This window comes from Micromys minutus (genome assembly GCF_963924665.1).
Source record: "Micromys minutus genome assembly, chromosome: 5".
Taxonomy (NCBI): Eukaryota; Metazoa; Chordata; class Mammalia; order Rodentia; family Muridae; genus Micromys; species Micromys minutus.
Window position 1 is genome coordinate 24,723,812 of NC_137974.1, and position 18,258 is coordinate 24,742,069.

The 18,258-nt window shown below is 39.4% G+C and overlaps 1 protein-coding gene across 1 annotated transcript; it reads right to left on the minus strand.

Annotated features, from left to right (window-relative positions):
- Positions 1-7,707: 7,707 nt before the first annotated feature.
- On the minus strand, positions 7,708-17,389 carry MZT1 (mitotic spindle organizing protein 1). Its single transcript, XM_080916776.1, has 3 exons — positions 17,254-17,389; positions 12,396-12,541; positions 7,708-10,515 (listed from the first exon to the last, which is right to left on the minus strand). Exons 1-3 carry the CDS (start codon positions 17,321-17,323, stop codon positions 10,495-10,497), a joined length of 237 nt encoding a protein of 78 aa, XP_080772902.1. The 5' UTR covers positions 17,324-17,389; the 3' UTR covers positions 7,708-10,494.
- Between the last annotated feature and the right edge of the window lie 869 nt (positions 17,390-18,258).

Genomic DNA, 18,258 nt, shown 5'->3' on the forward strand with positions numbered 1-18,258 from the left:
ATGATTCTGGTTTAAAATCACAACTCATGATGTTAGAGGACTTTAAGAAGGTCATAAGTAACTCCCTTAAAGAAATACAGGACAACACAGGTAAACAAGTAGAAGCCCTTAAACAGGAAACACAAAAGTCAAACAGGTGAAGGAATTGAAAAAAAAAATTCAGAATCTAAAAATGGAAATAAAATTTAAAAAACACAAAGGGAGACAACCTTGGAGATAAACCTAAGAAAGAGACCAGGAGTCATAAAGCAAGCATCACCAACAGAATACAAGAGACAGAAGAGAATCTCAGGGGCAGAAAATACCATAGAAAACATTGATACAATAGTCAAAGAAAATGAAAAATGTAAAATGCTCCCAACCCAAAACATACAGAAAATCCAGGACACAATGGAAAGATCAAACCTGAAAATAATAGGCATAGAAGAGAATGAAAATTCCCAACTTAAAGGCACAGTAAATACCTTCAACAAAATTATAAAAAACTTCCCTAACCTAAAAAAAGAAATGCCCATAAATATACAAGAAACTTAAAGAACTCCAAATCGATTGGACCAGAAAAGAAATTCCTCCCATCACATAATAGTCAAAACACAAAATTTACAAAACAAAGAAAGAATATTAAAAGCAGTAAAAGAAAAAGGTCAAGTAACATACAAATGCAGACTTATCAGAATCATACCAGACTCAACAGAGACTATGAAAGCTAGAAGATCCTGGGCAGATGTCATACAGATCCTAAGAGAACACAAATGCCAGTCCAGGATACTATATTCAGCAAAACTCTCAATTAACATAGATGGAGAAACCAAGATATTGCATAACAAAACCAAGCTTACACAATATCTTTCCACAAATCCACCCTTACAAAGGATAATCAATGGAAAACTCCAACACAAGGAGGGAAACTACACCCTAGAAAAAGCAAGATAGTAAATCTTCTTTCAACTAAACCAAAAGAAGACAGCCACACAAACATAATTCCACCTCTAACAACAAAAATAAAAGGAAACTACAATCACTGGTCCCTAATAACTTTCAACATCAATGAATTCAATTCCCCAATTAAAAAAAAAACAAAAAAACAAAACAACAACAACAAAAAAAACCCATAGACTAACAGACTGGATACATAAGGAGAACCCAATATTTTGATGCATACAGGAAACACACCTTAGTGATAAAGACAGACACTACCTCAGAGACTAAAAGGCTGGAAAACAAATTTCCAAGCAAATGGTTCTAAGAAACAAGCTAGCGTAGCCATTCTAATATTGAATAAAATCAACTTTCAACCAAAAGTTATCAATAAAAAATAAGAACATTCCATACTAGTCAAAGAAAAAATCCACTAAGATAAAAATCTCAATTCTGAATATCTATGCTCCAAATACAAGGGCACCTATATTCATAAATGAAACTTTATTGAAGCTAAAAGCACATATTGCACCTCACACAATAATAGTGGAAGACTTTAACACCTAGCTCTCACCAATGGACAGATCATAGAAACAGAAACTGAACAGAGACACAGTGAAACTAACAGAAGTTATGAACCAAATAGATTTAACAGACATCTATAGAACATTAAATCCTAAATCAATATTCCTTCTTCTTAGTACCTCATGTTACCTTTTCCAAAATTGACCATATAATGAAGTCACAAAACAGGCTTCAATGGATACAAGAAAATACAAATAATTCCAGTGCATCCTATCACATCACCATGAACTATGGTCTTCAATAACAACAAAAATGACAGAAAGCCTACATACTCAAAGAAGCTGAATAATGCTCTACTCAATGATAACGTGGTCAAGGAAGGAAATAAAAAAAGAAATTAAAGATGTTTTAGAATTTAATGAAAATGAAGGCACAATATACCCAAACTTATGGGTCACAATGAAAGCAGTGCTAAGAGAAAAACTCATAGCTCTGTGTACCTCTAAAAAGAAACTGGAGACAGCATATACTAGCAGCTTGATAACACACCTAAAAGTTCCAGAACAAAAGGAAGCAAATCACCCAGGAGGAGTAGACAGCACAAAGCAGTCAAACTCAGCGCTGAAATCAACCAAGTAGAAACAAAAAGAACTATCCAATGAATCAAAACAAACAAACAAACAAACTAACAAAAAAACAGGAGCTGGTTCTATGAGAAAATAAACAAGATAAACACTAAGCCAGACTAACCAGAGAGCACAGAGACAGAATCCAAATTCACAAAAAAAGAAATAAAATAGGAGGCATGACAACAGAAAATGAAGATGATCCAAAAAAATTATCAGATTCCACTACAAAGGCCTATACTCAACAAAACTTGAAAATCTGGATGAAATAGACAATTTTCTAGACAGATACCAGATAGCAAAATTAAATCAGGATCTGATAAAATATCTAAACAGTCCCACATCCATTAATGAAATTGAAGCAGTCATCAAAAGTCTCCCAACCAACAAAAGCCCAGGACCAGATAGGTTTAATGTAGAATTCTATCAGACCGTCAAAGACCTAACACCAATACTCTTCAAACTATTCCACAAAATAGAAACAGAAGAAATACCACCCAATTCCTTCTATGAAGCCACAATTACGCTTATACCTAAACCATACGAAGACCCAACAAAGAAAAAGTCAGAACAATATCTTTTATGAATAACAATGCCAAATACAAAATAAAATTCTCAAAAACCGAATCCAAGAACACATCAGAATGATTAGCCACCATGATCATGTAGGTTTTATCCTGTGGATGCAGGAATGGTTCAATACACAAAAATCCATCAATGTAATTTACTATATAAACAAACTTAAAAATATAAAGACACATGATAATCTCATTAGATGCTGAGAAAGCATTTGACAAAATTCAACAGCCCTTCATGTTAAAAGTCTTGGAAAGATCAGTAATTCAAGACTCATACCTAAACATAGTAAAAGCAAACCAATAGCCAACATCAAACTAAATGGTAAGAAACTTGAAGCAATCCCACTAAAATCAGGGATTAGAAAAGGCTTCCCATTCCCTCCCTACCTATTCAATATGGTACTTGAAGTACTAGCCAGAACAATTAGACAACAAAAAGAAGTCAAAGGGACACAAATTGGAAAGGAAGAAGTCAAAATATCAGTATTTGCAGATGATATGCTATTATACTTAAGTGATTCCCAAAAATTCCACCAGAGAACTCCTACAGCTGATAAACAACATCGTCAGCAAAGCAGCTGAATATAAAATTAACTCAAACAAATCAGTAACCTTCCTCTACTCAAATGATAAACAGGCTGAGAAAGAAATTAGGGAAACTACACCCTTCACAATAGTCCCAAATAATATAAAATACCTTGGTGTGACTCTAACCAAGCAAGTTAAAGATCTATATGACCAAAAAAAAAAAAAAAAAAAAAAAAAAAAATTAAGTCTCTGAAGAGAGAAACTGAACATCTCAGAAGATGGTAGATCTCCCATGCTCATGGATTGGCAGGATTAATATAGTAAAAATGGCTATCGTGCCAAAAGCAATCTACAGATTTAATGCAATCCCCATCAAAATTCCAACTCAATTCTTCATAGAGTTAGAGCAATTTGCAAAATTCATTTAGAATAACATAAAACCAGGATAGCAAAAACTATTCTGAACAATAAAAGAAATCCCCATCCCTAACCTGAAGCTGTATTTCAGAGCAATCTTGATTTAAAAAAAAAAAAAAACCTGTATGGTATTAGTACAGAGACAGGCAGGTAAATAAATGGAATAAAACTGAAGACTCAGAAATGAATGCATGTACCTATGGTCTGTTGATCTTTGAGAAAGAAGCTAAAACTATCCAGTGGGGAAAAAGAGCATTTTCAACAAATGGTGCTGGTCCAGCTGGAGGTCAGCATGTAGAAGAATGCAAATATATCCATGTTTATTGCCCTGTACAAAGCTCAAGTCCAAGTGGATTAAGGACCTCCACATAAAACCAGATACACTTAAACTAATAGAAGAGAACTTGGGGAAGAACCTGAAACATATATAAACAGGAAAATTTCCTGAAGAGAACACTAGTGGCTTATGCTCCAAGATCAAGAATAGACAAATGCTATTTTTTTAATATAATTTAAAATAAAATTGCAAAGCTTCTGTAAGGCAAAGAACACTGTCATTAGAACAAAACAACAACCAACAGATTGGGGAAAGATCTTTGTCAATCCTATATCCAATAGAGGGCTAATATCCAAAATATACAAAGAACTCAAGAAGTTTGACTCTAGAGAATCAAATAACCTTATTAAAAAATGGGAGACAGAGCTAAACAAAGAAATCTCAACTGAGGAATACTGAATGGCTGAGAAGCATTTAAAGGAATGTTCGATATACTTAGTCATCTGGCAAATGCAAATCAAAACAACCCTGAGATTCCACCTCACACCACTTAGAATGGCTAAGATCAAAAACTCAGGTGACAGCAGATGCTGTCCAGGATGTGGAGAAAGTAACACTCCTCAATGTTGATGGGATTGTAAGCTGATACAACCACGTTGGAAACCAGTCCAGAGGTTCCTCAGAAAATTGGACATAGTACTACCTGAGGACCCAGATATATAACTCTTGGGCATATACCCAAATGATGCTTCAACATGTAACAAGGGCACATGTTCCACCATGTTCAAAACAGTCTTATTTATAATAGCTCGCACCCGAAAAGAACCCAGATGTCATTCAACAGAGGAATGGATACAGACAATGTGCTACATTTACACAGTGGAGTACTACTCAACTATTAAAGACAATGACTTCATAAAATTCTAGACAAATGGATGTAACCAAAAAAAAAAAAAAATCATCCTGAGTGAGGTAACCAAATCACAAAAGAACACACATGTTAAACACTCGCTGATAAGCGGATAATAGCCAAAAGCTCGGATTACTCAAGATACAATTCCCAGACTACATGAAGCTCAGATAGAAGGAAGACCAAAGTACAGATGCTTCAGTCCTTCTTCTTCGGAGGAACAAATATATTCACAGGAGGAGTTAAGTTGACAAGATTTGAAGCAGAGACTGAAGCAAAGGCCATCCAGAGACTGCCCCACCTGGGGATCTAGCCCATATACAGCTACCAAACCCAAACAATATTGCTGATGCCAAGAAGTACATGCTGACAGGAGCATGGTATAGCTGTCTTCTGAGAGGCACTGCCAGATCATGACAAATACAGATGTGGATGCTCACAACCAACCATTTAACTGAGAATGGGGTCCCTAATGGAGGAATTAGAGGAAGGATTGAAGGACCTGAAGGGGTTTGCAACACCATCAGAACAATACCAACCAACCAGAGCTCCCAGGGACTAAACTATCCAAAGAATACCCATGGCTTCAACTGCATGTATAGCACGGGTTGCCCTTGTGGGGCACCAATGGGAAGAGAAGCCCATGGTCCTGCCATGGCTCCATGCCCCAGTGTAGAGGAATGTCAGGGCAGGGAGGTGGGAGGGGATGGTTGGTTAAGGGGGCAACCCCATAAAAGCAGGGAAAGCTGGGTTTGAATAGGGAATTTATGGAGGGGAAACCAAGAAAGACAGCATTTGAAATGTAAATAAAGTACATCCAATAAAAGATAAATAAAATATGCAATGTTAAAATCCAGAAACAATGCTTGTTTCAAAACAAAACAAAAAGTAATCTGAAATTATATCCCACTGCAAGGCAGTCAAGTATCCATATCTTGCCGAATGGCATAATAAAGTGGATGCCATTTTAGACCAGCATGATGGTTTAAATTAAGTCAGATTTTTTTATATATGACTTGGATATCCCAATGGATCATGTTCAGCAAATTCAAGTATAAGTCATAACTGTGACAATAAAAAAGGCCATTTGAGTAGAAAAGCCCACCTTTAAAAACAGGTGAAAGTTTTCAAGTATTACTTCCTGAAAGTATAATTATCAGGAAAACCTCCTGTAGTGGCTATTCCTGGTTGTCAACTTGACTCTATTTGGAATGAACCACAATTCAGAATTGGAAGGCTCACCTCTTGAGGCACAGAGGTTACAATCTTAGGACACTAAGGCAAGGAGATATTTGAGCTCAAGATCTGGGACAATGCAAGTCTAAGATCCAGGTGTGGTGGGACACACCTTCTGTTGGAGACCTACATAAGGACATTAGTAAAAGAAGGCTCTCTTTCTCTCTTCCTCCCCCTCTCCCTCTCTGCCTGCTACCTTGTGGGACTGAGCATCTGCTAGATCCTTGGACTTCCATTCTTAGCTGCTGCCAACCACTGTTGAGGAATTGAACTACAGACTCTTAAGTCACCAACATAAGTTTACTGTATAGAGACTACCATAAGTTCTGTGCCTCTAGAAGACCCTGACAAATACACCTCCATAAAGGCTTTGTTCTGCTCTATTCTCATGGACATTATTGTCATTTAGCAAACTGAGGCTGCCATTTGAGGGTGAGTTGCCCCTTTTAAATGAACACTTTAAATCCTATAATAATAAGTTTGAAAGTGCATTTCAGTTTTGCTCTCCTCGTGCTTCAGTCTCCCAAGTGACAGAACATACTTGTACCCCCAGGTGCAGCTTTTGTTAACCTAACTCAAGGCAGAAGCAGGGATGATCTGAGATGCTACAGAAATTCATCAGGTGACCATCACAGCTGGTTCATCAGAGGCATCTCTGAGAGGTCAGCACCCATCTGTGTGACCTCCTTCAGTACCTCAACTACAGCTTGGGCACCTGACCCGGGGCTCCTTTCACTGTCCCATCACTCCTGCTCAGCCAGGAGAGGGCTGGTTTCTAAGTGAGAGGCTCTCCAGCCAGCTCATCCAGGCTTCCATCTTGACTCTTATACCCATATTTTAGCTACCTGTTAAGATACCACCTTGTCTCATAAAAGTTATGTATCCCAAGCTGAAGATGCTACTTCTTGCAGTTACTGGAAGGCTAAGGATTAAACAACTAGATGTGTCTCTAAGGCTTGTGCTTTGTAGGTAGCAATTTCTCTGTACATTAAAAAAAAATTAAGCACATGGTAGATTCAGTTTTAGATGTCCAGTTTATCTATTCAGTCTGACATGTATTTACTGAGTACTTACTCTATGTTACATATTGCTCAAAATACAGTTAGACTATTAATGAACAAAATAAAGCAAAATCCCTACACTTGTATCCCCCCCCCCAGGCAGACAGGAACTAACGATAACTTGCAAATAACCATAAACATACTACAATGAAAAACACAGTCGAGAGCCTTCAGAGGGTCAGCAAGGATAATGCCTAACACATATGCTAATATCTTTCCTTAGAGAGGTTTTGTTAAAATTTGATTTCCATTTGGTGTCCCTAGGTTCAGAAACCCAGTCAGTTACATTAGTGCATTCCCCTATGACTCTCCACGGAATTCCAGCGTTTTCTAATGTTTCTGAGATCTATCATCCTAAGTTAAGCACTTAGTCCTACAGTGCTATCCTAACACTCTCAAGTCTGTCCTTAATTTAGTCTGCCCTTCCATTTTGTTGTATACACCCAGAAGGCTACAAAGCAAGAATCTGAAGACACTGGTGTTCACAGCATCATTCCCAACAACCCCCATGGCCAGTGTGTAGACAAGGAAAACACAGCACAGATATTCATTACAATGCATATTTGACAAGTGATATATGAAATAATATACAACAATGGAAAGAGATTATATAATTCAACTTATAGAAGATTCCTAGAATTAAGTTAATAGACAGTATGAAGAAAAATGGCTGGGTTGGTAGAAGGGATGTGGAATTAAATGCTCTTTCAGTCTGAGAGGACAAGGAATTGGGTTCTTAATTAAATGTTTAAAACATTTGGTTCAGTTATTGGGAAATGTTCACATATATTTGAACATGCAAATAAATTTTACAACTCTCTGCTAAAATATACAAGAACAAAACAATATTACATTTATTTGAATTGTCAACTTAGTTTTGAAGCCAAATAATACTAATATAATTATTATCTCTCAATATCAGGAAAAAAAAATTTCACCCCTACTCAAGGGTTAGGATGTAATTATATAATGTATATTATATAGCCATCAACATTTTCATACAGAGTAAATCCCTTCATATTTATTCTACCTTCAAAAACAGAACTGAACTCACAGAAATATACAGTATATCAAAAGAACATGCCAATAACAAAATGATTTTATTTTTGTCACTGGCAACAAACATGTACCACTGGTTTATTAAATATTACTTATGTACTCATTAAAAATGTTTACAATTAAAAATGTGGCACAATGAGGAAGATCTCTATAAACATAACCTTCCTTGACATATTTTCTACTTTGTTTCACACATAACATAATCTACAGTCATAAATAAAATTACCAATTCTATGGTCTAGAAGTACATACAAATTGTGAAATTTGAGAAAGTACTTTTTGATTCTAAAAAAATACACAATATATTCATATCACTAATCAAATGATTCTTACATGGTCTTACTGTCTCCCAACTTGGAAGAGATGCCTGTAATAGACCTTTCAATTTACTTAGTAAAGATGTCATACATCAAAAAAAGTCAAAATAGCGACAAGCCAAGACCTTAACTGTTAGGGTCAGTCTCACTATGTTGACTATGTAGCTCATGATGGCCTGGGATTCACAATTCTTCTGCTTCAGCCTTCTGAGAGCAGGGGCTATGATCAACAGAGGAGATTACTTCAAGAGCACAGAGGAAGCAGTACTTAATTACAAAATGGTTTTAAAATCACCTTTGCTTGTCTGAAATTTAAAAAAAAAAGGTTTGGCATGGAATCAAACTTAAAGTTTAAGAATCAAAATATTCAGATTAAATACATACTAGGCTTGTGAAAATATTCCACTGAAGTTTTGAAATAAGAACAGAACCAATACCATCATAACATTTTTGAATTTATCTTTGGCCATTATTTTGATGAGATAAAGCTTTAATGGTAAAAATAATCACAGAAAAAAATCTGCAAATAATACTTAAGCTCACTGGTATATAGTTCATTACTTTTTGTTGAACAACTGAAATACTACTTCTTCAGAAAATATGAATTAATTTGTTGAAATATACCACCTGTATAGTGACTTCATATCTACTCAAGATTCACTAGTAAGCTTATTGATTTTATGCAATAAAATTAAGGGAATTTCGCATGCTTGCTGTTTTCACTCTCTGAGTTATTTTGCAGATCTTTATCTGGGTATAGCATTCTCCAAGAGCAGCAATGTCAGCCGTTCTCATTAGATTTAAGTGGTTCAAACTACAAATATGCTAAATCAAATCCTGGCATTTCTTTTCAAAACCCAAGTTTCTAAAAGTTCTAAGTTTTAGGCACTATAAGAATTATCTTCTTTTGCTTACTGATAGGAGCCTGATATGAATGCCCCCTGCAGAGGCTCTGCCAGAGCCATACTGATACAGATGAGGATGCTTGCAGCTATCCATCGGACTGAGCTCTGGGACCCCAATGGTGGAGCTAGAGAAATGACTGAAGGAGCTAAAAGAGTTTGCAACCCCATAGGAAGAACATTATCAATCAACCAAGCCCCCAGAGCTCCAACTAATGAGCACACATGGAGGAATCCATGGCTCCAGCTGCACATGCAGCAGAGGATGGCCTTGTCTGGCATCAATGGAAGAAAAGGCCTTTAGTCCAGTGAAGGCTCATTTCCCCCAGTGTAGGAGAATGCCAGGTCGATGAGGTGGGAGTAGGTAGTTGGGAGTGGGAGCATCTTCATGGAAGCTAGGAGAGGGGGAGGGGAAAGAACGCATGGGGGATGGGGATAACACTTGAAATAGAAATATAGAGAATATCCAATAAAAATGATAATTAAAAAAGGAAAAAAATGATCTTCTTTACACTTTTAGCTGCCAAAAACTACATAAAGAACTAAATATTCTGTTAAGGAGATAATTAGAGGTCATGTTTTTGATCCTATTTTTAAAAACAAGATGTGAAACACAGAAAAGCAAACTTCACAAACGGTAGGCAGCTCAAATCCCATTGCTCTGCAGCTCAGTGGAACATACAGCCACAGGTTTTATGCCTAAACAATTCAAAATTAAGGTTTATAATAGAAATGTCAACAAGTCCTAACTGCTGCACATCTCATGTTGTGACCCTGTGTCACCAGGCACAGCGGCTGTGCATGTCTGACAGATACTGATGTCTGATAGATGCTGTCTTGAAAAGCCTTGACTAGCAGAGCCATAAATAAGGAATACGTGAATAAGAGCGCGGCAGCACCATGAAGTTGGGGTCATTAACAAGACATGATGTAAACACACGTGATGTGATGGAAACACACGTGCTTGTTCTCTCTTAAGCCACTTCCCACTGACTCGCTCAGCAGTGGTTTTATAATTCTGTTAAAAAAGAAAGCATTTTCTACGCAGCATGCATCACTGTCACTCTGTATGTTGATTACACTGGAATCTTCACATTTTCTTGCCAAGCTTGACATAGCTCATCAGGAATTCTCTGGAAGTCAGCTTGTGTTTTCAGCAGCCTAGAAGGAGAGAGCAAGATCCATTATTGAAGATTCCACGGTTAAGACAGCCAATACTATACCATATTTAACAAACAGCTAGCTACAGCACAGCACAAATCAATTAGTTTTATTGTTAAAAAAATATAATGGTTTTTATTTTCTGTTGTAGTATCAAGATGTTTTTAATTTACTGTTTTACAAACAGAAAGAGTAATTTATATAATAGAGATTATGTAAAATGTACTATTTCTTTATGGGTTAATACATATCTTGTTTTCCAAGGTCTTCATTGGTTTGTTTTATTGTAGTGCAAAGACAGAATTAAAAATGAAAAAGACTTACTAAGCTACAAATAAAGAATACCAGCAATAGAGAAACAGTGAACATATTTGTAATTTTGCTTCTTTTTATTTATTTATTTTATTTTTGCAAAAAAGTATTTATGGTATTATGGTATTCATTTACTTAAAAGTAAACAACTGCACATGTACAAATATGAAGAGATATGAACTACGATAACGCTAATAAGACTCATAGTAACACAACTCAGTATCTACTTGGCACAGAAAGGGGAAACTGTGTATTTGTGGATGGAAACATTTTTGCACAAAAGGAACACATTACAGTGGCATTCAACATAAATGATCACCATATGCATAACAGGAAAGAACCCAGTGGAAATTGTAAAATTCCATTTAAGTGAAGCATACACTTTTTTAAAGTCAAAGTAGTTTTTAGACATCTAGTTCAGTTAGTAAGACTGATGAATGTCTACCTTTTTTTAAAAAAAGATTTATTTTATTTACTTTATGCATGTGAATACTGTTGCTGTTTTCAGACAAAGCAGAAGAGGGAACTATATCCCATTACAGATGGTTGTGAGACACTATGTGGGTGCTGGGAATTGAACTCAGGACCTCTGGAAGAGTAGTCTTAACCGCTGAGAACTCAGGATGCTGGCAGGGAGAGCAAGAGAACAAGAAGAGTGACTGTGGAGGGAAGTGGGGCTGAAGTGTTGGCAGTGATAATCATCTACTTGTTTGTCTGTCTACAGTCAGCACCAGGTGTCTTCCAGTCACCCTCTACCTTAGTTTTACAGGGTCTTAGAAGAGTTTATTGATTGATCTACATCAACTGGCCAGTAAGCCCCAGGAACCCTATCTCTACCCCACCCCCACAGCTCTAGGATACACATTCCTGAATGCAGACTTCTATTGGATGCATTTCAAGGAGCAATTTTCCCAGCCCTTTTTGTATCTTTAAATCAATATTTACTCTGTAAGTATATTTTGTCTACCTTTTTATAGTAGACATAAATATCAGAGATTGAAAATTTTAAAAATCATAGGTTATTTGGCAAACAACAATGTGAAAAACAAGCAACTTATATATTTTATATAGTACCATTTTCTTGGAAGAAAGAAAAGGGAAGCCATTTTACTATTGACAAGTTTAACAACAATCACGTGAAATTCCAATATTCAAGGTTGATGAGATACCTCACCACCACACAGGCTTCTTGTCCTCAGTGGTGTTCTTTCTGTTTATCTACATTCAAATCTCCTTTATCTAACTGCTGGATTAGAAGCCACCCTAACTCAGTATGAGATCACTGTAATCTGTGATGAATACAGATCCTCTTTTCAAATATGGTTAGAGTCATTGGTACCAGGAATTAAAACTTGAACTTAACATTTGGCAGGAGGTTCAATTCTAATCAATACAAAAAAATCTAAAAATAGTGAGAAATTTCTAAGAAAAGATAACATGGTTTATCAATAATTTTGTGGTCTGAACATGTAGCTTCTGTTCTTGAGACTTTCTCCTGATAGCATTAGAAGTTAGTTACTTCCAAATACAGTATTTTTATTTATAACACACTAACATGCAAATCCAACCTTGAGTGCTTCAGTACCCTTGCGAAGTTCCTTAATAACAGATGACAAGGCTTCCGGGTTGATCCCTTGTTCACAAAGCCGCACACAAATAGACAGTGTTTCCATATCTAAACCGGTATTCAAAATTCTTGAAATCTCAAGCAGAACTGAAAAAGATATAGACACGATTTTTAAAGATATAATTTTAAAAGATATAATTTTTAAAAAGCATAAACACCTAAAAATAAAAAAGCATGTAGCACTTTTGTTCTTTTTTAAGGGACTGAACGGGTTTTATTTAGGCATATTTATGTAAATACATATGCTTGCCATAACAACTAGCAAACACCAGAGATCATGAGCTTGAAGGAGGGCTGGGAAGGTTTATGCCTATGGGAGAATATGGTACGTAAGGAAGAAGAGAGAAAACATAGTAATCAAATTATAATCTGAAGAGTTAAAAAGATAAGTTAAAGAATTTGTGGAAAACACTTTTGACATGATTTTTATAACTTGAAACTCAACTCTTTTCATTCATCCTTTTAAAAGAAAATCTTTTACTAGATTATTTTCGTAACCTTTCCTGGTTTCTGTTTCTCTCCCTCTACTCCTTCTGGTTCCTCCCCTCCTTTCTGCATCTCATTTCTTCTCCATTAGCATTAGAAAACAAACAAAAGAAAAAGAGCTCAGAAAAAGGCACCAGAAGTAGTCAGAGACAACTCATTTGGATATTCAGAAATCCCACTTAAAACAAAAAAAAAACAAAACAAAAAAAAGAAAAAAAAACACTAAACTGGAAGACAGCGGCTCGGTGCGGATCCACGCAGGCCCTGTGCCTGATGCTTCAATCTCTGTGAGTTCACGTGAGTTTTGTTCTTTTTGGTTAAGAGGGCCTTGTTTTCTTGGAGTCTTCTTCAATAAGGTTCCCTGGGCTCTAAGAAGGTTTTGATGGGAATATCCCACTTGAGTCTTCCAAGGTCTCTAGCTCTGTATAATATATGGCTGTGGGCCTCTAGTTTTTCTCACTTCCTGTATGAGGATGCTTCTCTGACAGTGATGAGCAAGGCACTGATCTAGTAAGTATTTAGCACCTCAGAATTAAGAAATCAGCATGTGCTTCCCACTCAGCCTTTAAAAAAAATTTTATTGACTGATGCATGTGTTTGGCTCCCTTGACCACGGTGTACAAGCAGAGGTCTGAAAACCACTTATAGTTCACTCTTTGTACCATGTAGGTCCTGGGGAACAAATCTAGGTTGTCAGGCTTACTGGCATGGCATTTTATCTAATAAACCATCTTCCCAACATAGTGCCTCATTCTTAAAAACTTAAAAAATAACTGCATAATGTTGTGGTAAATAAAAGAAATGGGGTAACCTTTTACCCTGCACTGTCCAGTATCAATGAGCCATATGGCACTGTGGATATCTTTTATCTCAGTGGCTCCACACTGCCCACAAGTACTTGCAGACCCCAGCGTCCATTGACCCAGTAGGTCAGCTCTGGCTGCTTCTGACCCAGGTGGTCCACAGCCATCCCAGGGTGCTGTTTCCACTCACTTCCTACTTTTCATGTCTCAAAGTCCAATGTGAGTCTTAGAATATACTCCCCATGTCAGTATTAGGTTTTAGATTATGGAACACAGTAGTGCCTGTGCTCTTGTTTGTCTTAATGATTTGAAATTTTTTTATTATAACTCATAATTTTCCCATTTTATATACCCAGTGATTATAAGCCAGATATTGTAAGTTTACTTTATGGGTAAAGGACACATTTTATTTTTCTTTAAGTATTCTTGAGCTTATAATAAATATAGTTGCCTGGAAACGGATTCTTTCAGGTCTAACTCTTCAAATCAGTTGGGCAGAATCCAAGCACCTTAGTCAATAGCTGATGATGCTACTAAAGTAAGACCTTTCCACATACACTACCCATTGCTGTACAAATTGTGATTTCCACCCTGGCTGGCAGAGTGGTATTGTCTTTCAGCCCTGTGAGAGTATGGGGTTGCGTTCCCTCCTACTGTGGGTGTCTGGGTGGTTAAATGTGTTAACTAAGGCTCTTTGCACTGATCTCTAAGACTGCTCACCACCCAGTTCACTCTTCATTTCTCTTGTTTCTCAGTCTTTCTTGCTCTCTGTCTTTTTTTGTTTCCATCTCCTCCTTTTCTGTCTTCTGTCCCCACTTAAAGGCTCTGCTCCTGTCTGTGGGCCTGTTTTTATGTCCACTGCCCATTCTCCAAGCCCTCACTCCTCTCCCCTCCCCCAAGTAAACCTTCTTTATTTATACAAGATCTATTGCATAGTGTGATTTCTCAGGGCCCACCAGGTACCCTGCCACCATTATATTTCCTAACTATTATTTATAATGACTTTCTCTTTTTTCGTCTACCTATGGTACTTTATGATATTTGGATGGAGACTCTTCTCCTCTTGCTCACATGCTCTTTGACAACCCTCTCAATCTGACCGGAGCTCTCTGGACAAATGGTTATAGAAGCATCTTAGCTCAGGACACCGATGATGCTTCACTACCTCTGTGATGGCAGATGGTGCATTTCTGCCTGAAAGGTGGCAGAGCAGCATGCTTCCTCAGAACCCTCAAAACCCCACTGTGGTTCCCTTCTGCTCCTTAGAGAGAAAACCTCTTTTTCATCAATGGAGGTTTCCTTGTCTTGTTTTTGAGTATGTATGGCTGAGAAAACCAAATTTCCTCCCACGGCATGTGTAAACTAATTACATGCCTGCTTGCTTCAGCAACTGAAAAGAAAACTTTACAGGTGAGTCCCACTCACCTAGTAAACAGTGACAGCAAAAGCTTAAGTCACAGCTAGGAATCTGAAACGACCAAAATGATTAGGAGAAATACATCCAAGCTTGAAGGAAAACTGCTATCAAAGGATGAGACAGGGTTCAAACTTTGAAACTTCATGTTGATTCTCTTTTCTTAAATTGATTTATTTTTATTTTATGTACATTGCTGTTTTTGCCTGTGTGTATGTCTGTGTGAGATTGTTAGATGTTGGAGTTACAGTTGTGAGCTGCCATATGGGTGCTGGGAATTGAACCAGGGTCCTCTGGAGCAGTCAGTGAGTGTTCTTAACCGCTGAGCCATTTTTCTGCCCCTCACGCTGGTTCTCATACAATGACTTAAATGCACTAAAACCTCACACATGCTGATCATCTACTAGCTGGGCAGAATAGAGAACAGGCTGAGATATCCACCACTGAGAGGAAGAAGACTGGGAGAGTAAGAGGCTCCTGTAGGAGAGAGGAATTGGAGCCATGGGAAAGAGGTCTCAAGAGCCAGCTCAGTAACAATATGCAAGTATTATGAGAGGGGATAGATGTATCCAGGTTCACATAAAAAGTAAAGATAGATCACTGAATTGCTCAGCTATTGAGGTGAATTTTAAAATAAAAAGCAAACAACAAAATAGACAAACAAAAAAGCAAACAATTTATAGAAAGCTAAATACAAAAAAAAAAAGACAAAAGTGCCCTTTGAGACCTTTGTCTTTGAACTAACAGCAAGTGTGAGCATCCTATGGTAATTAACTTACTCATTCATTAAAAATCAAAGCAAACAAACTTCTCTGGTTTTTACTTTACAGCAAGAACTTGACCAGTTCTCCTCTTCTGACACTAGGAGACACACTGGTGCAACTAGCACTCCATGGACAGTCCAGAGGCAGTAAGAGAAGGCTCAGAATTTGAGGTCACTCTAGGCTATACATCGAGAGTCTGTCTCAGAACATCAGAACACCAAACCCACAATGGTACCCTTGTGTACATAAATTTACTCTACAAAACAATAAGCCGCAGAACATCTAGGATGAAAACAAAACAGGCTGGAGACAGAAAAGGAGCAATGTAGCAAACACCGACTAGGCGGGAGGAAAAAAATTAAAAGCTTCTAACAGTTTCATTCTTTAAAAATGAAAGCAGTGATCAAAGATCAGGACATTCCAAAGGTTCTATCAGATGGGGCAAGATAAGAAGGTGGGCGTTCACGGCGACACTTTCTAAAGGTTATCTTTTAAGATGCTGAGGAGGTAACCCCTAGAAACATGAAAGCCACAGGCAAAACAGACTTATTGCACCACATGTAGATGGAAACGAGTAAGATGAAGACAAAGATGCTTGCAAAGCGGATGGCAGCTAACGCAAAAGAAACAAAACAAAACAAAACTGATCACTTGATACACACTTTATCTGGCTGTCTTATTTTAAATACCCACAATCTCCTTCGGAGCCACGACTTTGTTTTTATAAAGAAAATAACCACGGCTAGTTGTTATTTTCGAAGAGTTGGGTCCGGGAGGTACGAAGCTGCAGAACCATAGCAGAGAGAAGGCAACTCCGAGACTTATTTGTGTACCCGTGGGAGCGCTCTACCTATTTGACAGCGGGCGTGGACACACCCACAACAGCGGTCACCCGTGTCGCCCGGTCTAAGGAGTGGGAGATGGTGACGGGAAGACGCGCTCAGACACTGGAAACAAACGGCTCCTTGCTGAAACGGCAGGGACTGAGCGGTGACCGCAGGTCCACGACCCCTTTCGCCCGGGACCTCAGTCTCAGGCTTCTCCGGTGCCACGAGCACGCGCCAGGGAGCAGAAGGCGGGGTCGCGTGGAGCCAGGCTGGGCGCGCAGGCAGCGGACGCGAGGCCAGAACGCCCCGCACGCGCCAAACTACGCCGCAGCGGAAGGCCGGCGCTCTGGGGCCGCCAGCTTCGAGGTCGCGGCGGGTCCCTACCCGGTCCCCTCGCAGGACACCGCGGAGGTCGACGCGGGGACCGCTACGACGCCCCCACCCGGGGCTCGGCGCCGGGAAGCTCAGGCCCGGGAAAACGAGCGCGACGCGCACTCACACTCACCGTCCATGGTCTCCCTCACCGCGTTCAGGTTGGCCGAGGCCCCCGCGCCCGCGCCGCTACCGCTCGCCATGGGGAGAAGCCCCCGACCGGTGGGAGAAGGCCTGACCCGGAACTGGAGCGCCCGCCGCCCGGCCTCGCCGTCTCACCGCGCGGCCGCGCTCACGCCGCCCCGCCCCCGCCGCCCAAGCCCCGCCCCCTCGCGCAGGGCGCAGACGCCAGACCGCGTTGATTTGAATTTAGAGCCTCGTTCCCTTGCGCGGAACGTACAGCGAGGAGTTGGCGTTCGAATTCACCCCGCCGCCTCGACGCCATTGGCTGGTTCGCGGACGGCGGCAAGACGCGATTGGCCGGTGGCCTCTCCCCGCCCCGCGCCCTGGTTGGCCGGAGAGCACGGAGGGAGTTAAAGAGTCGGCGCCTGCGGTGGGCTCTGCGGGAGGTGCTAGAATTTCCACGTTGCCCACGAATGTAGGTGCGTCCTCCGCGGCCCCAGGCCTGGACCCCCGTCTCGAGTTGGGCCGCTCTGGTTTCCTGGCTCCAACGTGTCTGTGCGCTCGCCTAGGTGTGAAGGGGAGCAGAGAGAGGGGCGCCTGGAAACTGAATGGTCGCTGGAAGTGACGTCTCTGCTGTTACCGAGGGAGCCCGCTCAACTTTGATCTTCCAAAAAGTAAACTATTTTCTTCTTTTATGCCCCCCCTCCGGCTGTAATCCTCTTTGGAAGGAATGCAGCGTGCCTTTGGGTCCTAGAGGGGGAGTGGTCTTGAGGAAAAAGTAGTTTAAATCCCCACCTGGATCCACCCTGTCAATCATCCTGTTCAAAGGAAGACTAACGTGCCAATAGTAATATTACAGTTCTTTATGGAATTACTTGGGTATCCGGAGGAGGTTCATACTGTTTAGTCTTGAGATCACGAAAAAAGAAAACGTCAACTAGAAGTCGGCGTTTGGTTGGAAACTTGTGTTTAGTGTAATCAGATTGGACCAGCGCTCACTCATAGATGGTAAATG

What these genes read in the sequence shown, in the direction of transcription:
- MZT1 (XM_080916776.1), bottom strand. Translation starts at nt 17,323, where the DNA reads ATGGCGAGCGGTAGCGGCGCGGGCGCGGGGGCCTCGGCCAACCTGAAC. An exon ending in GGTGAGGGAGACCATGGACG is followed by an intron (nt 12,542 to 17,253) that starts GTGAGTGTGAGT and finishes TATCTTTTTCAG; the next exon opens with TTCTGCTTGAGATTTCAAGA. An exon ending in AGGGTACTGAAGCACTCAAG is followed by an intron (nt 10,516 to 12,395) that starts GTTGGATTTGCA and finishes CTCTCCTTCTAG; the next exon opens with GCTGCTGAAAACACAAGCTG.